The 21318-nt window shown below is 40.0% G+C and overlaps 1 protein-coding gene and 1 long non-coding RNA gene across 3 annotated transcripts; both read left to right on the plus strand.

Moving 5' to 3' along the window:
• The first annotated feature begins 407 nt into the window (after positions 1–407).
• On the plus strand, positions 408–9809 carry dync1li1 (dynein, cytoplasmic 1, light intermediate chain 1). Of its 2 annotated transcripts, XM_044335122.1 has the most exons (14): positions 408–709; positions 888–961; positions 2541–2657; positions 2777–3007; positions 3707–3861; positions 4113–4206; positions 4854–4989; positions 5088–5199; positions 5454–5513; positions 5652–5696; positions 5788–5875; positions 5968–6090; positions 6305–6325; positions 8328–9809. In XM_044335122.1, the coding sequence occupies exons 1-14, from the start codon at positions 423–425 to the stop codon at positions 8444–8446; spliced, it is 1662 nt and encodes a 553-aa protein (XP_044191057.1). In that variant the 5' UTR covers positions 408–422; the 3' UTR covers positions 8447–9809. The 2 variants fall into 2 exon arrangements, with proteins under 2 accessions (XP_044191057.1, XP_044191058.1); XM_044335123.1 differs by lacking the exon at positions 6305–6325.
• A 4177-nt stretch (positions 9810–13986) lies between these two features.
• On the plus strand, positions 13987–17905 carry LOC122969943. Its single transcript, XR_006399121.1, has 3 exons — positions 13987–14095; positions 14574–14602; positions 17491–17905. It is a non-coding gene; the product is annotated as an uncharacterized LOC122969943 (long non-coding RNA).
• Positions 17906–21318: the final 3413 nt, after the last annotated feature.

Genomic DNA, 21318 nt, shown 5'->3' on the forward strand with positions numbered 1-21318 from the left:
TGGATTGATAACAAATATTTTATAGTTGTGTTACCTCGCCATATTATTTTGATCAGTTCACATATTCTAGTCCTTTTGAGATGCGTCCAATTACTACATGGTATTACAGTTTTATTCCTATGCTGGACCTGCCCGGTGCCTCATTACAGATTCATGAGACAACATAGTCTGTTTACTGTAAGAGGATATGTCTTTTGAAAGCCCACTTATCCTGGTCAATAATATCAGGATAAAAGCATAGGATAAGCATACCGAAATATTTCATAATAGCTTATAGGCTTTGTGCCATCAGCCTATTTGGTTCATATACCTATACCATAAACAAATTCCTACATGTACATTACTTTTTTTTTAAATCACCAATTCATTACAGATTTATTTTTGACCTGAATGATGGTATACTCAGATTGAATGTGGTGTGGATGCTCAGTCAGTCCAGATTTGTCACTTTGCGGATGAGATCATCCTCATGTCTGGAGCAGACCCGCAGCTTTGTGCGGGCGGGCGGACCACGCCCCGGCCCCGGCGTGCATGTGCACCAGGCTGGGGTTAGCACAGAGCTGCTACATCCGGGCGCTCTGCTCGGTTTACAAGCCCCTGCGAAGATGGCGACTTCAGGGAGGAGTGCATTATTATCCTCCACCTCAACTGGACCTAAGAGCACACTGGAGAACTCCAACCCAGAAGAGGATGACGGGCAGAACTTGTGGTGGGTGTAAAGAAGTTAAAGCTGGGTTATTGTGAGGAAGGTTTGCGGAGGGGGACGAGAGTCTATTGTGCTGTGTGATGAGGATGGTTTGACAGCTAGCCTGCTAACTAGGCTAGCTGTCATTAATGAATGAAGCCTTGTGTTTGGCCGTGTTATAACGGGGCTGCTCTGTCTGCAGGTCGACCATCCTGAGTGAAGTATCAACCCATTCAAGATCGAAGCTACCGTCCGGGAAAAATGTCCTGGTTATGGGTGTGTATCTCTGTGTGTGTATGTGTGTGTGTGTGTGTGTCTGCAGTCTGCTGGCTAGCCAATAGCTTGGATAGCTCATGAGCTGGTGATCATGTCATCCTGGTAGTCTTAATACAGCTCCATAACAAAGCCAGCTTGCTCTGGAGGAATGGTGCTTTTGTGTTCAAGCCTTGTAGCTGATGATGCGTCGGCGGCTAGCAAAGAGAGACAGGTGTATTTTTCCCGAGCGCCTACACACACAAATGCGCGCACACACTCGCACACACACACACACACACACACACACACACACACACACAACCACACAGTACATCATCATCGTCTTGTGAGAGAGAAACGGGCCGCTTTGAAACACTGCAAGTCATTCTAGCATGCTAGTAGCAGCTAGGCAGAGATGGTGCAGAGAGGACGAGGTGAACCGTCAGCCTGTGTGTGTGTGTGTGTGTTTTTTAACGGGGGCTTTATGTGACTGAGGCGGAGAGGGTGCCTCCCTGTCCCGCTGCTGTCCACACAAACACACACACACACACACACCATCTACACATCCGCCCAGGATAATCCGCTGCCTGCTACCGGTTCCAGCTAATCAGCGAGTTGGTTATGGGTGTGATAGTGTGGCATTTAGGCCATTTGTCAGTTTTTGTTATGCTATCCATCCATGAGCAGCATCATTGCGTTATGATGCATCGAGTCCCCCTGTCGGCATACATGCACATGGCATGGTGCAAGAATGGATGCAGCTTCGACAACAATAGCAATAACAATGGTGTGCTGTTACTAGCAATAATGCCAAGAGAAATACAGATAACTTTTCAGTAGCGTTTTAATTTGGCTGCATAAAAGATTCAGTCATATCATAATGACGCTGTTTGTCAAAAATGATTGGATTGTTTGCAGTGTGTGTGTGTGTGCATGAGGTTTTGTGCAATCCAAATTTTGGACAGTGATGTACAAGTGTGCACACCACATCCAAGATGCCAACATGTCTGTTATCCTTGCTGCGTGGAGGTAGTGCTTACTTGTTTATGAATTATTTGTATTTGTTTATATATTTATCTCCAATTTGTATTTTATATTATTTACAGTAATTATTATTCTTGCACTGTTAATCACCTTGCATTTACACATACACTCATATATGCACATAGTCTATCATAGTGACAGTTCTCTGTAGTAGTCCTGGTGGCTAGACTATCACTTTACTGTTGTGTTTTTATTCTTTTATTCTTGTGTGTATTGGTGTTTTGTATGAGTATAAGTTACTGGATGTCTAAATTTCCCTGGGGATCAATAAAGTATCTATCTATCTATCTACCTATCTATCTATCTATCTATCATAATGCAACTTCAGCAGTGGTGTGGTATGTTGGCTCTCAGTTAGTCTACCACTCTAAATTCAATTCTAGCCATTTCAAACTATATTTTAAACTGGAAGTAATATGAGTTAAGTATTAAACTCATCATTATTATTATTGTTGTTGTTGTTTTTGTTGTTGTTATAGCAGTGAATGCTGGCATGGAAAAACCCTGTTTTATTCTACTGGCCATAATTCTGTTATTTACCTATTTTTGTGTGTAGGTGAAGTGGGATCGGGGAAGACCACCTTGGTTGCTAAGCTACAGGGAGTTGAAGAGTATATGAAAGGGCGTGGTCTGGAGTACCTCTACTTCAGTGTCCATGACGACGACATTGATGGTAACTTGCAACTGATTGCAGTTCGTAGACTGATGAATTGTCATCCTAGAGTCAACAGAGTACCTCTAAAATAATCGTGTGTGTGTATTTCCCTCGATCTATTTTGTGTGTGTGTTTAGATCAAACCAGGTGTAATGCCTGGGTGTTAGACGGAGACCTTTACCACAAAGGTCTGCAAGGAGTAGCTGTACCAGTGGACGCAATCAGCAACACGTTGCTGCTGATAACGGTTGACATGTCACGGCCATGGAACGCTCTGGACTCTCTCCAGAAGTGGGCCGCCGTCGCTAGGGAACACATCGACAAACTCCGGGTCCCTCCGGAAACACTGCGGGAGCTGGAGCACAGACGTGAGTCATACTGACAGCAGTTAGACTGACTAGTAGCTGAAGTAGAAAACAAAATATACATCAGTGTTTCTTCACAGAAATGTTCTTAGAAGTGTGAAAACAGTACTTTTGATAAGTAGCCCGTGTAAAAAGATTAACATGGACCACAGATCCTGCTAGGATGTTGTGTAAGGAGTCCTATCTGAGAAGGTGTGTACTCTGAAAAATCTGGAAAAACAAAACTCTCTCCACTGTAAGTTGATAGGATTATTGTTGGTAAAAACTACAATCAAAATGGTCACAGTAGTACATAGTTTCATGCTAACCTAAAGTTAATAAAATAATCTAGAAATTCAGGGATGCTGGGGACTTCTTGAATCCTGCTTTAAGGCTCAACAGAGGTCCACAGACCTTATGTTGAGAGCCCTGAGTAACGCTATGTGATACTACATCTCTCCATTGATACCAGAAGCTGTTTCACATGGGATGGCAGCTCCTGCAGTAATGGTGGCGCAGTACATCTTTTCCACACAAGAGGAAGCCAGCATCTACAATATCTCACACATAAATTATAATTACTGCTTATAAGATAAAATGTAATAAACCCGAGCAGCTAATACAGTTATGAAAATGATAATGCTGATAATAATTTAGAACTGTAGCCTCTGTTTATGATTGTTCGTGTACATTAATGCTGTGTGCGTGTGTGTGTGTATGTAGTTGTAAAGCAGTTCCAGGAGTACACAGAGCCAGGCAGCGGGGAGGACGGGACCCCGCAGAGGAGGAGTGAAGAGGAGGAGAGCGTGCTGCTGCCATTAGGAGAGAACACACTCACACACAACCTGGGCATACCAGTGGTGGTTGTCTGTACCAAGGTACACACACACACACACTCTCACACTCACTGCTGGCTTTCGTGTCAAAACACACTTCAGCTTAAATTATAACTGCATGTGGTCCACTATATGCTATAAAGAGCATCATTGTTTGGTCATTTTAGAATGAAGTCATCTGAAAGGGTTTGTCTCAAAGCAGCACGATGCTGATTTGTTGTGTCATACACACACACACACACACACACACAAACACATTCACCTCTGTCTGACTCCTACTTATCTGTCCACAGTGTGATGCCATCAGCACATTGGAGAAGGAGCACGACTACAGAGACGAACACCTGGACTTCATCCAGTCCCACATCAGACATTTCTGCCTGCAGTGTATCCTTTACAGTAATGCATAACAACTATGGCGTGCAGTATAATGCAGGGGTTTTAATGGGGCTGTTGATCAGTATCATTGACCCTGCAATTTCCAGGTCAGGTACTGGAATTTCTGGCTTTGTCCTCCCATCTGTTTAGAGATGAAGGATGCTGATACAACTGAGTGACCGGCAGTACAATTTATTTTCTTCTCAGGGCCAAAGGCAAAGTTCCCAACAACATAATTTTTGCAGTATTTTGGCCATTGTAAGCAGTATTTTGGCCATTGTAAGCAGTATTTTGGCCATTGTAAGCTGTGTCTGCACTACTGTTGTTGCTTTGTTACAAGGAGAGTTCGATAAATGTCATAGATTACTCAGCACTCCTTGAAGTCCTTTTATTATACAGCACTTTGGTCAACTGTTGTTTTTTAAATGTGCTTTATAAATAAATTTGATTTGATGTGATTTTCTCCTGTCAATGCTGACTGGAAACAGAATTCAAATTTCTGGGGTCATTGCATTAAAAATGAGCCAAGACTTCACACTGTCTTAGTTCTTCTGTATAATGTTAGCAATTTGTGCCCCTGTTATTAAGATATGGATTTTTTTTAATGTCAGTATGGTGTGTTGTGGTGTTGGAAATATCCTTGACAGCCGTGACAGATGGGGCATCGCTGGTTTACACATCAGTGAAGGAGATGAAGAACCTGGACGTGCTATATAAATATCTGGTCCACAGACTCTACGGCTTTCCGTTCCACTGCCCTGCACAAGTGGTGGAAAGAGACGCTGTCTTCATGTAAGCCTGTGTGTGCGTGTGTGTGTGTGTGTCTCCTTCCATGTTCACTGCCTGTATTTGGCTTGTAACCCTCTCTCTCTCTGCTTCTCCACTACCAGTCCATCAGGCTGGGACAATGAGAAGAAGATCGCTATACTTCACGAGAACTTCCAAACAGTAAAATCAGACGACAGCTTTGAGGACGTAGTCGTCAAACCGCCTGTCAGAAAGGTATGGAGACTTGAAGGGATCCTCTTTGGCGGGCTAATCTTACAATGCAACAGACTGATTATGTAACGTATCATTTCCTTCTGTACCATTTTTGCATTTCACAGCCAATGCACTTATCTTAAACGCACATCCCTGCAGGGACCATGAGTGTTTTATCCAATCTAGTTTACTATTGTAGCTGTTGTACTGTTATAAAGAAGAGCTGGAAGCCAAAAAGACTCATCAAAACATTTTTAATTCTTGCCTCTCACCAGATTGTACATGAAAAGGAGATTCAGGCTGAAGACGACCAAGTGTTTCTGGTAAAATTGCAGGTCAGAAAGCATTTCACTTCAGCTAATGCCAGTTGGTTTGCTGCTTGCGGGTATTCCAGTTAGATCTGAGTTGAGGGTCTTGATATGTTAATTAAATACTAATTGGAGTAAGTGTGCATATTGTGCTCTAATTTGCAGTCACTGCTCGCCAAACAGCCCGCTGTGACAGCAGGACGACCGGTGGTGAGTGCTCCATTTTTTCTACTTGTGGCTCATAACATTAAGTATAACCCTATATGTCCATATGTGTGAGAGACACTGTTTATACCCCTAGGACACCACCAGCAGAGCACCCACCGGTTCCCCCAGGACGAGTAATCGCTCTGCAGCGGCCAACGTAGCTAATGCAATGCCACAGTCAGGTACATCGTGTGTTTTATTGCTTCACAGACTCAGAGCCACCACCCTTGACCATTGTGTGTGTTTTTATAACTTTATTACCTGTATGCTGCAGGTCAAACCAGTGAGGGTGTCTTGGCCAACTTCTTCAACAGTCTACTGACAAAGAAAGCGGGAACAGGAGGGCCCGGGACGCCGGGTGGTGGTAACAACACTCCAGGAACTGTACGCAAGTCAGGTGAGAACACACACACACACACACACACTTTTGTTTGAGGTAGCTCTGGTTTTGTATCCTCAAGAAAGTGATCATTCATTTGTGTTTGAAAGGACTTTCTCCTCTGTCATTCCTCAGCAGTTGGCTTCTTTTTGATTTATGACTTTTCACCCCTCAATTCCAATCCCTCATTTTTTTTTTCATTTCTTTACTCTCCTTCTGTCCTCTACTCCAGACATCTTGAACATAATACATGGTAAAAAGATCACGAAGGTGTCTGAGTGCATCTCCCAAGCACACAAATACACACCCATCACCTTTATGCCTATAGCTTGTGTGAACTGTCTCTCATTAATAACTACACTCACTACACTTTGCTGTGCAGTCTCACTGTTAACATCGTTCATAACGTGTGTATGTGTTCATTCATAATGTGTGTATGTGCGTGCACTAGTCAGAGGATGCTGGCCACGTTAAGGTGTGTGTGAGCGAGATATTCCTCATTTATTATTGCTTGTGTATGTCATTTTTTCGTTCTGAACCCTTTACTCCCTTTGACCCCTTTCTTTCCTGAACCTTCAACTTTCTCCAGCATCCAAGGAGGAACAATGCTGGGATCAAACCTCCTGTGTCACCCATTTACTTCTTTTACAAACACATAAAATATAGAGCTGAGGGCATTAAATCACGTTTATTTCTTTGTATGTTTATAGTTTTCTAACATGCAGATTATATGAAAGTTCTTGTTGCTTTGTTAAGGCAGGAATTACCCAGGCTGAGAACTGTAGTGGTCCAGGAGATGATCCCATCACCACTGAATTACTTTTTCACTGTACGCCTTCATTTTGTTGTTTTAAAGAACCAGTTAATCATTTGCAAAACAACAACTGCTAGATGGTTTAATTGGACTTGGCTTATACGTATCAGAACAGGATTTCACATTAGTGGCCAGATCCACCACCACGTAGAAAACACCAAAGGCCAACTTGTCTCAGAGTTCCTTTTTTTCACCTACTTGGGTGGCATAAAAAGCACCTGTCAGTTCAATTTGACTTGTAAATTATTTAATGACAGCTGGACCCATTATGTTTCCCCTTCTAATACCCTGACTCCAATCTACTCCTCTCTTTTTTTTTTTTTTTTTTTTTTTTTTTTTTTTTTGGGCATGTTGCATTGCATTTCTCATAACTAATATCTGCCACAAACATTACACATGATTCTAACTAAGGCTGGGCGATATGGGGGGAAAAACGTTTATCTTTATACTGAAAAGAATTGGCTATGTGCAATATATACCCATATATTCATGCAGTCTCAGTGAAATGGCTTATGGCAGATATTTCTCCAATATCTGCCATAAGCCAATAAACGCTGAATAAAGTTAGTCAAAAAAACAAGGTTAGGTAGAAATAAAATGCATGAAACTAAATCTCATGTCAGAATGATGTTAGATAAGGTATGATTTCCCACAGAGGTGTGCTTCATACTGGATAATTACAACATATGGTAAACTAATTTATTTATCATAATGCAACACAGAAACCTGAATGAAACATTGTTCCATATTGACTACCAGTAACTTGAAGGTCTGGTTCAAAAAGGTTAAGAAACGCCATTTCATTTTTACTTAGTATTAACAAAGGTCTGTTTTCACAAAATGCATTTGCAGCTTGTTGACAGAATCACAAAATGATCAGCTGAGTGAAGCTGGTTGTGAGATGTCTTTTCTCATTGAAACTTTTCTAAGACCAAATGTCCTCGAAATACCATCAACTCGCTTTGTGCTTCCTGATTTGAATGAAAGTCCCACTTGCCTGCACCTGTCCCTCTACTTGGGTGCTTTGCGCAGTGCGCTGGGCACAGAAATGCCAAACAAACTGGGCAGGAAATCGCAACTCGTCCTGCTTTCACTAGCTATAGCATTTGTCCTCTCCTTTCTTTTTTGTTAATTCATTAAGTAAAAGCCATTTAAGATCATCCCCATAAAATTAACGTTGACATATTTTACATGTCAAACGAGACTGTTGCAAGTATATTGTTAGCATTAAATATTTGACCCAGCCCTAATTCTAACCATGTGTAATCACCTTTGTGCCAAGGTGCCACTTAATGTTAATGCTATGAAAGCGCACTATTATTTATTGCACTGGCTAATATTGTATTTCTGCATGCTTGTTTAACGATTTGACAGATTTCTCTCTAACATACAGTATTACAAATGTTTGTGTTCCTTTTGTGTCCGCCTATAATGGATACAGGTTCGAAGCTGGGCCTGAGTGATGTACAAGCGGAGCTGGACCGCATATCCAGCCGGGAGACTGACTCGGACTTGCCCAATGCCCACGAGACCCCTGCCACCGACGGCCAGGACACATGAAGACCAACACGCTTCACCCTGCTCTACTTCTCTCCTCCTCCACCTCAGTCACCCTCCACCTCTTTTGCCCTTCCTCCCTCTACACTCGCTCTCTGCTCCATCACAAAGAAGCAGGGGAACAAAGAGGGAAGCAGGGGAAAAGGAAAGGTGGACACAGTTTTTGCTCCCCGTCATCTTTCACTGTCCTCAAAGAGAAGAACTCGCCCTCTCTTCCCCTGCTCCCTTTCCCACAAACTCATTCCACCACTCCACCCTCACCCCACCCCCCCCCCTCTTTCTTCCCTTCCTGGCTGTTACACCGAGGGCGAGTATTTGTCACTGTTACATACAAGACTGTCTGTTACATGAGAGTTAATGGGTATGGGGGACCAATGTGGGTGTGAAGGTTGGGATGAGAAGAAGTGAGAGGTAGGTTGAAAAAGGATAAATGGCAAGAATGAAAGCGTGGATGTTTTATCCATCCATTTATTGTGATGGTACAGTTAGTGTTTTTACGGTAGGAACTGCTGAAGGGCGCATGTTGAGGAAACTGCACTTAGACTAGGGGTGATTGCGTGATTGTGTGTTTAATGTATGTGAGGCAAGTCACGTTTGGACAGAGGAAGAGTTCGAGAACAAAACAAAAAAATGCCTGAAACAAAATTGCAAAGAGTCTTGTTTTTTAAGATGAAGGGATGAACATACTAGTATTTGTGTATGTATGTGTGTGTGTTTGTGAGAGAGAGAGTGTGTGTGTGTGTATGTGCGTGAGTATGAGAGAGTGAGAGCGAAGCAGATAAGAGAAAATGAAGGATGTTATTACAACCTAGACTTGTACGTCGAGAGATTTTTGGCTGTTTGCATTGTCAACCAAAAGGCAAAAAAAAACATGACTATGCTCTTACACTACAAGCTGTTTAAATACAGTGCATACACTATTATTACGGCAGCCATGTCTGCTAGACTACTCAAACAAAACCTGACAAAAAAAATATACTACAGAATCAAACTTCACAGTCAAGCACTAGTCCTGTGTAGAAGACACCTGAGGTCCATCACAGCACCAAATTCTACAATTGGCCAAACTCCCTCACACGGCTCAAACCTGTAGATAACAGACAGCGCACTGGAAAAGGGTGGGTGGGTAGCTGAGCTTTACTTGTACAGAAAGAAGCACTAGTGATTCAGTTCCATAGTTACTGCGGGCAGCGTGGTGGGTGGGAAAGGGAAGGGGGTGGGGGGGTCCGAGTATGGGAGGGTCACATCAAGAATGTACAGTCATTGTCTCGCTGATTGGTCCTGTTATTTCAGAGCTCTGTGTTGGCGTTTGTATAATCAGATCTGTTAATCAGTCAAATAAAAGGTGTATTTATTCGGATTCATCCACCTGGCTTCTCTTTTGTTTCTTTACCGCGGTCGTTCGTTTCCCCTCACTCTAAATAAAGTTTTATTTTGTGATATTGAAATTTTACAAATGAGAATAATAATTTGCAGTTGAAGATCTTTCAACCAGATGACATGCAAGATGCTGAATAAACATAAAGATAATTGGATGTTCCTTGCTTGCAAAAACTGTAAATGCTAGGCCAGCTTCTGATGCACACAGCTTAGCAAAAATGCAAATGGAAGATGATATGAGTGGTTGTAATATAACAAGCAAATGAGTACAGTGCTCTTTCTCTGGCAGCACAAAAGGATAATGGGGAACAAGACTAGTACTACTCTTGAACATAGAATATAGTTCTGCATACACTGTTGACAATACTTATAATGTTTATTGCTGAGATTCTTAAATGTGTATTTTTCCTTGACTTGGTATTTGTTTTAAAGCCATTTAAGGTTTTTCATTCAATGTTGGTAATTAATAGTAGAAAAATGCCAATGAAATTTATGAGCCTTGCCACAATGGTATTTACTGTAGTGCTACCGTAGCATAAATGGTTTCTATTATTTTGTCCACGCTGCATTGGTGTTATACAGTTGCTGCTGTCTGGCTGATCTCTGACTGCCCTGCAGGGGGAGAACGCCTTATACAACACTAAAACATCATGAAATACCATACAGTGTAAATTAAGAAATAATTTGTCCAAAGCTGCATGAGGCAAGTATTTACCTTTAATGCAAGATTTGTTTATATCAAAATAATGTGGTCAGATAATATTTATATCTTGTATCTGAATAATTCCTCTTGAAATCTTCATATGAGAACTGTTTACAGGCAACTAACTTTAAAGCTTCATTTTGTATGTATTTTCAGGAGCTCCAAGTAGATAAATACAATACATTTCACATCATTATCATTAAGAGACTGAAACGACATAATAATTTCAATCCTAATGTGCACTTGCATGGCTGATATCAAGGAATAAAGACAGCCAATACTGTAAGTAAGTAAATGAATATAAATGTAATAAAGGGTTTGCATTTCTTTTTCATAACAAAATCTAGGTGTTTGACTTGTAGGAAAAGTATGTCTGTTATATTATCTTTACCATGCTGTACTGTCCACCACAATTAGAGACAGTGGATGGGCTTCATAGTTTTACCTGAGGCTTTGATATTTGTACCAAATACTGACAAAACACAGACAACAATGGAAATCCATAAACAGTTGCTGAAATAAATGTCATCACCTTATGATGACTCATTTTAAACTAAGTGTGAAATAATGTATTTGACATACATACTTATATTCTGCATATGTTTTTTACTAGCCTACTACAGATTTCTGTTACTCTTTGAGAGATGATATTGCATAGTTTTCAGTTAATCATTAGGGTATAATAAAAGATCATAAGTTTCCATTTCCTGCAGCAACAGCAATACATTCCCTAATAACACCTTGTACTTTGACCTTTTCAGGTCTATGACCAATTCAGACACATGAACATCCTCTACTGACACTTTCAGTTTTTAGCCTATTCATGTACTGTAGTATGTTTTCAATACATTTTTTTCATATACACTTTAAAAAAAAAAAACTTTTAGTTTTCCCAAAATATTTTACAATGTTTTCCCTGTATTTCAAGCTAAAAGAAAAATCATATTAAAATTACAAGAATAAACTGTTTATTGAAATGTGTCATGTGATTTAACAAAAGAAATCTGTAAAAATGGAATACATTAAATATCTGTTTTTTAACAGCTTCTAAATGTCAATTTTACCAAAACTAACCATAAAAATAAAGTAAAAGTACCAGAATTTTCTGTAATTTTACAAAAAATTGCTTTTGTCATGGAGATATATCACTGTCAAATACATAAAAATACCGTAATAATACATTTAAAATTGTACAATTGCAAGAAAATGTATGACTAAAGAGAGAAATATTTTGTAATTTTGCATAAATTGACCACTACTTTATATACATAAACTGAAAACACACAGGGTATTAACTATCCTATTAGACAATAAAAAATTAAATTTTAACAGATTTTGACTTTTACTTTATTGCCACATTTATATTAATTGAAATATTTGATTGTTAGATAAGTGCATTTTATGTCATAAAAACTGTTGTGTTGTGTGTGTAGAGTTAAATTTTTAAAAATTACTGGAATGGCTGCCAATGGTCCTCAATGGAACATATAGAGAACAAAATTCTGTTTGTAGAAGCACTATGACCTTTGACATCTGAAAAAGTTTGGTAACAGGTTGAGGGTTGAATCTGCCCTATTTTGAAACACACTGCACACTAAGTCACTAACCCCTCGAAATGAAGATTCTAGTGTCAGTGGTCCCAGGTCCCAGCCTTCGATGCATTCAACTTTTGTCCCAATTGGTGTTTGCAGAGGTCAAACCATGACCTGTCAGTGAAGGGTTAACATTAGAGAAATTGTTCCACCACAGCACAAATCGCAGCACTCTACTGATGATTGGGAAGTCTTATAATTTCCGAGCGATGACGGCAAATGTCACCCTCTGCGAACCTCTGACCTTTGTAGGGTTAGAGAATAATAATTTTATTTCTGGAATCTTCAGATTCAGTTTTTCGAATGTCACTTGACCAATCAATTGACTGATCAGAATCCATTACATATTGTGAACAAGGGTGAAAGTAGCTCCAATCAGGGAGGCTTGCCAAAATTTTCCTCCAGGAACACCTGGAAAGTCAGGAACCCAACCACATGAGATTAGGCCAGAGATGAAGCCTTACCTTGTTATTCAGGGACACAAATACATTTTTTGGAATGGCTTCCAATGCTCTTCAATTGACATATAAGCCCCCTTTACACCTTGCATTAAAATGTGTCTCATATCCAGACTGTATCTAGATATGATTTGACCTGATAACATTTACACCTGGTATTAATATATGTCTCCAGTGTCCACACTGACATCCGATTGAGATCCGATCACTCCGTCCAGCTCAAACAACCGAATGTCACATCCTCCTCTTGTTTGCACGTGGAGGATGTGTGAAAAAAAAAAGACAGTAGCCTTCCGTGAAGCTGTGCTATTGTATGGGCTAAATTGAAAGCAGACACTTGGTCTCGTCTTGACTCCGTCCATGAGTGTCTTGAATAACCATAGCTTCTTGCAGCTTTCTTGCTTGAAGCTTAGTTCACTAACTGGCTAATGGCTGCTACCTTGTTGATTTGGAACAGTCTCACATGATTATGTTTTTCCGCCCACATAGTTGTATGTGGATTGACAAAGCAATTGCATTTATACTTGTGTTCAATGTGGTCACAATGCGTCCCTGTTTTGGCCAATCGGATCACAATCCGTCCTCGGTGCATCTTGGGTGAATTTACTTTCATGTGGTCAAGCATTATCCAAATGCAATCCAATCACCCAAAACACATTTTAATGCAAGGTGTAAAGGGGGCCATAGAGAACAAAATGGAAGTGCTGTGACCTTTGACAATTTTCAACAATTTTTCCTGTGAAAATGGTAAATGAATGGTAAATGGACTGTACATATAGTCCTCCAAATACTCAAAGTGCTTTTTACACAATAATAATTTTTGGGAAAAATTTGATTTTTTAATTTTTTATTTCTAACCCGGATATGAGCTTATCTTCTTTACTGTAAAATGGGATAGGGCATTAAATTGCAGATGGGATATGCCAAACTCATACAAATGTACACCAACATTTGTTGTTAGAATTCTCTATTCTCAATTTTAAAAATATAACAAAAAAAAATTCTTATACCATATGTTGCTTGCCTCTTTGTATGGCTTTCAGTGTTATTGTTGTTTTTTTTTTTAAATCAACCAGCAGGCACATTGTAATTTTGTAAATTAAGAAAATAAAATGAGTCAAAAAATAACAATTGCAACTAAATAAAAAAAACTAAAACTAAATAAAGTTAAAAAAAAAACGTTAATAATTTGCACTCCATTGTCTATACTATTTGTACTTGTACATTAATGTTTATGGTGCCTATTCTTAAACTATAGCAAAGGATTGGAGCAAAGACCATGGCCAGAAATACATGACAGACGGAGTCTGCCAACAAAATGTGGAACACTTCTGCTTCCAGCAAACAATTTTCATGGCAATCGATTTGCAGCCAATCAGAGTTGCTCCTGCTGAATGCACGCAGGTAACCTTATCACACAGGAAGCATGCCACAAGAACTTGAAGCAGATAGCATGCCTGGACTACTCCCGCTGTATTCAGCCACTTTTCTAGAAGAGAGGTAGCATGGCGTTTGAGAGGTAACATTGAGAACTATTATTTAGAATTAGAATTAGAATTTAAAACAACAACAGAATTTAGAATTCAAAACATTGAAAATGTCTAATGTCCTAGCTAAGGGTGTACATTTTGACTGACGACTGAAACAAAGCAAGTAATGTTAACATTACGTTAGCTAGGTAACATTAGCAGCTAAGTTTTAGCTAAACTTTGACGTCGGGACATTTTAGCTGGAGATTTTGACAGTTATGTCGGGCATTTTAATGCCATTAAACCGGACAGTTTATTTGTGACATTGGGACATTTTAGCCAGAGATTTTGACCATTTACGTTATGTCGTGCATTTTCATGACGGTAAATGATACATTTGAACTGTCACGTCGGGCATTTTTGTGCCGTTAAACGCCAGATCTTTTTTTTTGTTTGTTTGTTTTACCGCATTTTACTGTTTTAACCTAAACCATGATCTTTCCCTCACTTGTCTCCCTTTTTTTCCAGAAGTCGTCAAGCTCAAGCATTACACTGAGGTAAGAATTTTTGCATATGTTGCAATATGACAACTTTTCTAAAAGCTTTAACATGTCCTACACGTGGCATTACATGACATCATTGTCACAGGGACGTGAATCTTCCTGATTAAGCAGGAATTACTGATTTGATCCAAGTGAATCATGTCAATCATCAAAAAAAAACAAAAAAATGTGTGTATGCAGTGTTCCCCCTATGGACATGACTCAGAGCCACTGGGCTGTATGGTAAATAGTAGGCCTGGGCAATTAATTAAATTCTACTTTCAATTACGATTTTGGCTTCTGACGATTATGAAAACAAAATAATAGAAATAAAAGTTATTGTGCCGCATTCCATTTTGCATAATGCTCTTGTTTTTCTTGGGTTATAAACCCAGTGCACACCTTTCCAAACAAAAAGCCTCATAAGTCAGCAATGCAGCAACACAAACAGTTCATTCAGAACCCACCACATTTTCAAACTGGGGCTAAGGCACAAACTAATCCAACAGAAGCCTTGAGAGTTAAATCTATCATTTCCATCATTAAACGCACTTTTTTCTTTACTTTTGGTTTGCAATCGGTGGCTAACAACTAACAATGGCTCAGTAGAACATACGCTATGCTGTGTGTGTCAGTGACATGGATGTATAAAGACGGATACAGTGTTGGAGGCGGGGCCCCATTCATTTCCATGAAAGTTGCTCAGTGGCTCATGAAGCCAAAAAAGCCACTTCCCACTGTAAAGAAATTACCCAGATGAATACATACTGCACACGGTCTATGGGCCCAAGTAGCCATAGAGCATGCTCACTAGAGACTTCTGCTGGCCGAGACGGCTAACTTCCAGTTTAGCCCTCTGGCTAACTTGAATGGGGATAACACAATTCAATCGTGTGGCTCCTCTTAACTTTGGAACTGTGATCAAACCAGATGTATCAAATTCTGATAATGAAACAAGTCATTTTTGCAGGAGTTGTGATGCTCAAAAAAATGCATCCACTGTTTTACAGTTGCTCCTTTTCCCATGATTGTGTGTGGGAAAAAGGCTTTTTGGGCCCTTGTCAGCCATGGGAGTTGAAATTCCACAGTTTAGCCACTATGTTAATTTGGCTTCAAAGCTGGGCGTTGTTCCTAGGGGCTTGGTCTGTGACTGTGTGATGTGTTTACAGAGTTTGTACTGAGCATCTACACATTTCCCTGTTCTCTATTTCTCTGTTTAGCATCATAAGGTTAGGATAACCCATTGTTGCTAACTTCGGAGCTAACCCCCTTCACTTTTCCAGCAGTTGGGGAAACAACAAACATGACTTTTCTTGGTCTTGACAAGCTAAAGCATTTATTAACTGACACACTGTAGTCTGTACTGTACATTTACTGTCAGATTGTCAACTTACTAACTAATGACAACTAACGTTGAAAGTAAAGTTAGGCTTTGCTATCTGCTTCCGGACTCATTTTTAAAAAAGACGAGCGAGAGAGAGAGTGAATGATGAGAGGGAGCGCTGGTAGTGAGAATGCCGGTGAATCAGATCAAACAATGTTATTTTCTGATTGTTTCACAGTGGTTACGTTCTGGAGGACAATGATTTCATTGTTGGCCAAAAGTGGCCGCCTTTCCTTCTTAAACTTATTCCTCAGCGATTCAAGCATGGAATCCTGTGAAACAAAAGGGGGAGAAAAAAAGAGATTGTAGTTATTGATGAAACATTTAATAATAATAATAATAATAATAATAATAATAATAAGTTTATTTAGTATAGCACCTTTCACAGAAATAAAATTCACAAAGTGCTTCACAAGAATAAAAGTTAAAAATAAGACCATAGAACATACAAGCTATAAAAACATAAGCCACAAGTTAAAGTTAACATAAAAACAAAACACAGGCAACACGGTACCCCAAAAAGAGATAAACAAAAGAACAATCACTTCACAACACACTCATCTCACCTTTAGTTTTCAGCTGAGAGCGAGGGACAAAACATACCATTATATACGATCAATCATAAATTTAGCATGAAAACAACAAAATACAAAAACAAACAAATACAAATGAAAACTTATATATCCTGACCCAATACTTTCCCTGAGGAATGTGTGGTCAATTATCACAACTGAGAGAAGTTCAATATACTGAAGATGAGTTGGGTACCTAAAATGAAAATCAGAAAGAGAAATGCTTACTAGTGTTGGTGAAGTGTCAGCCATAGTAACTAGACACTAGACACACGCAGAGCTCCTTTGCGTACATTTATTAAGACATTACAGAAAACAACATTTTGACACCAAACTGCCTTCACTTACTGGTCGAGTGTTTGTTTTTTAAGGAGGGAGTACTGCAAGCTACATTCACCCACGCCTGAATGGAGATAGCCATTCTGTAAAACCTGACCCTATTAAGCCTGTCTGTTCACTGTGTGGCCATCAGTCTGTACCTCGGGTCATGTGGTTGCAACTCGGCAATAAAGCTTTCATGGACAGTCATTATGGCTTCTGCCAGTCATGAGTCATTGTGTCTGGATTTTTCCTGTGTAGCAACAATATAGACCTAACTAATGATGATGTTGGGTTGTCAGAATGAGCAGCAAGTTTTTTTTATAGTTTACATTTTTTGGCACCTCAATATAATAATCTGGTTCCTCACGACTGCTTTAACACAGAAGGTACGTCCATTATTGAGCCCTTTAGCATGAGTTAGTCATGTGCATGCACACATCATTTTACCTGTGTTGGTATTGGAGAGGTGCCAGAAACTATACAAGAAACTCATCGTTATTTTGACACTCCCAACTCCGATAGTGACATCGTGAGTAGTTAACATTAGAAAGCAACTTTTCTACAAATACAGAGTGGAATTCCCCTTTAATAATCTTTTGCAATCTCCACGTTTGTTTTGATCATAGATACCCATCTGAACACTAAAGTAACTGGTGATCACCAAGCAAGATTTGAACTGACTGCAGACCTTCACACAGAAGTAAGATGGCCTGCCTGAGTCCAGAGTAGCTAACTAATCACAGTGCTTGTGGGCATATCTTACCAAGGTTTTCTTTGGTTAAAGACAGCCCTCATACAAACTTTCATAGAATTACTTAGGACATATTTCATGAGTGTGAAAAGTATTCCAATAAGTATTTTCAGAAAAAAATGTAACAGTTTCACTGCACCATCTTGCTACTCGTCACCAGAGAAACTATAGATACATTCTTTTTTGTGGGAAAATACTTACTATTGCTCTCTACCGAGGAAAAATGGGAAGAAGAAAAGAGAAAGTCAATAGAGAGATGACCATCAAAACTGACCTCAGAATGGAATAAAAAAAATAATTAGCAAATAACTATCCCAATATAGCACATTTTCTGCAAAAATTCAATGAATAAATAGTTTTTGGTCCGTGTCTCACGCCCGCCACGCCACCCCACGCCTGTTGTCTGTCCATCTTTTGCTTTTACTGTTTGTCAACTGTATCAGTGTTACTGACTTTGAATTCTAGCATGACATTAGCTTTCTGGCTCATTACTGAGCCATAGGCTTCTATGAGCTGAGCGAACTAGAAATATTTCCTCTTGCCAAGTCGTATCTAAGGTTCGTCCTATTTACTGGAGTAGTGAACAATGTCTCTATAGCATAAGAACCTTATGGGATGGTAATAATTGTTCCAGGCATTAGTCAAACCCTCAGGCGTTCCCAGGGAAACGGAGTTATGGCTTGTGAAAAATTTTAGATTTTTATTGCAAAACATATGAAAATATAAATTAATGGTCTTAATCTTTTTTGGGGGGGCATGTGACCATGTCATAAGCAGGATAATGCCCATTATGAAGCAATGTTCATGTATTAATGTTTTTTTATTGCAATGAGTGAACGGGTAGTAATGTAACATAAAAAATGAGACCTTCCCCGACTTTCTCGGTTGTCTGTAACAGCCTTTGGACTGATTTCTATGTGAAGGACCCAGGCCAGATTTTTCACGAAAATCCAACGGAAGTGACATTTTTGCACGCTCCCAAGTGCCTTGCCTCTTTCCCGCTAACATCAACAAATGACTGGCATAACCACACAACAACATGACAAAAACAGTGCTATCTGACTAGAAACACCCTGCAGATATTAGCTCTCCAGCTAATGAAACAGCTAGCTGCCACCATCAACCACTGCACATTTCACAACAAAACACCACCACAATGACAAGTTGCCCACGCCCGAGCACACACAGCTAAAACAATATTATTTCCTCAACAAAGGAGCAAAAAACAAGCTTCAGAGCGATGGCAAAACATAGCTTACTCTTTTTGTTTTTCCTGTTGGTAGTCCAAAGGTCATAATAAGCACACATTTCACAACAAAACCGCAGCATGTTGCTCCCAAGCCACAGCTCATTGCTTCTCAGACACAGCCTGTTGCTCCCCAGCCACAGCGCGTTGATCCCCAGCCACAGCTCACTGAGCCTACTGGTGTTTAGTTAAACATGGTTGGTAAAAAAAAGTCGGTTTGCAGGTTGGGTCAGGTTCAGGTGGTTGATTAACACATATTTGCACGAGTTGGGCAGTGTGGTTTCGCTCTCACTGGTCAGCAGCCACAGTGCAGCAGAAGCCTCTGTGTGTGTGTCTGTGTGAGCGAGCAAGCGTACGTACACAGCTTTGGTGAAACACGGTGCAAAACACAATGTTAGAGATCTTTTATGTAATTATGAGAAATGTAAGTGAGGAAAAAGACATCACCTGCAATAGTCTCACGCTGCAAGCATGTCATCGCGAGCACCAGGATGGTAACTGCACCACATTTAACGGCCACAGGTGTCACTAATGAGAGGGAATTTCTGATTCCTACATACAGTGCCTTTAATGGACTCCCCGTCATCCAATAATCCCTGATAATGGACACCTTGTCCCTTTCATATTTGCACAGCCCTATGGGCCATTGAAATCAAAGCAAATTCCTAGTGTTCTTCTTTCTGTTCATCACTGCAATCAAACAGATTATTAATTTTAAATCAATTTGAAGTTGCAAATAACTTAGTATATCTCATAGGCTGATGAAGCAGTGTGATGCACAGGTTGTCCTCTTGATCCGTGTATGCATCAAGGGCGTGGAAGTCAGTTTCCTCCCTAGGTGTAATGGCCAGCCACTGAGTTGTTGATTGGACACCGTAAGCATGCAGATGCTCAGAGAAGCACCAAGTCTTCCACACAATTTCCACTGACTGCAGTACTTCACAATATGTATAACTTTTAAAAAAACTGGGATTTCCTCAACATGCACAAGGTCAAGGATTAAGAAGTCTCTAGTGGTGTATTTGACTCTGTCGTACAGCAGTTGTGTAGTTTTCCAGAGTGTCTCACTCAATTCAGCAGTGTCCTCTGCAATAATCTCTCTAAGCTCAGAAGGTAGTGCACGCAAAGGTATCTCTATGAAAGAGTATGGGACATGTTCTAAACCAAGGTTTCCAGTTGATTGTGCTTCCCAGCACTGGCGCATTTGATAGTGCCTTGCCAGAGTCTTTGCAATACTCTGGTAATTGTTTACAAATGATGAAAGGCGTTTAAAGTACAGGTGTTTGGCCTCGTATCTGAGACACCAATGTGCTCTAAGTGGACCATGCTGTTTGATTAATCGAGGATAGTGAGCCAGAAAGTGAATCTTTGGAGTGAAGTTGTCAGGGAAAAGCTTCTGAAAACTCTTCAGAAATTCTGTGATGAGAGCAGACAGTGGACTCAGCCAACTTGTTTTGATCACAGGCACAAGAACTATGTCACATATAGATCTAAATAGCAAATAGAAACCCCAGTAAGTGTTTTCCTGAGGGATGAAGCTTCCAATCAAAAAAGGTAAGAGTCGAAAAAGGGTCAGTTTTTCAACTGCTTTTCCTGGGATCACACCTTGCTGCAGAGCAAATGGCTTCAGAAAAACAGGCCTGTGAGTGACATCATTTTGTCCAAAGGGGAACTGTTGTAGCTGGTCATTAAACTGCTACAGTGTTACCAATCTTTTATGGCTAAGCTTTAGCAAGACTAATTTCAGGACCTGTGGGATGACCCTTTCAAGAATATCATGCATCAAGTCAAGCGGAAAGGATTCAGTAACCTCAAAATGAGGCAGTTTATCGAAAGGGCAGCGTCCAGTAACACCATACAAAGATCTATCATCTGGCACTTGTAAATGTCTACAGTGTGTGTCAGGAGTCTGGAAAATACACTCACTTTCCTCAGTTTTGTTACCAGTGTCACTGTGGTGGCACAGACAGTAATGGCAGATCTGTCCCCGACTAAAACAAGTATTGAAGCTGGCCAAAGAATGGACTGATAAATTATCAGCACAAATGGAAATCACAGAGCCTTTGAGAACACGAGACTGGTCTTCAAAGTCAACTGATACACCATGGCACTGAATTTCACAAAGGTCATGAAGAAGAGGATGCAAAATTGGCTCATAACCATACTTCTGAAGCCATCAGTTTCTGACAAGTACAGCCACATGTATATTTTGAAGACTGGAACAATACTTCAGAGGAATATTTCCAAGAACAAAGTAGACACTTGAAATTTTGTGAATCTGCTTTTTGGATCCTAAACAATTTACAATTTCAAATTCATCAGTATATAACTGGAGCCTCAACTGTGTCTCGGAGCCATTAAAAAAAGGCATGCTGTTGAAAAATTAATCCATCTATGAAGTCTTGAAGTGTTTCTTCGTCAAAAACTGTGTCCTCCACAACATAATGATCATCATCT

This window comes from Thunnus albacares, chromosome 19 (assembly GCF_914725855.1).
Source record: "Thunnus albacares chromosome 19, fThuAlb1.1, whole genome shotgun sequence".
Classification (NCBI taxonomy): Eukaryota; Metazoa; Chordata; class Actinopteri; order Scombriformes; family Scombridae; genus Thunnus; species Thunnus albacares.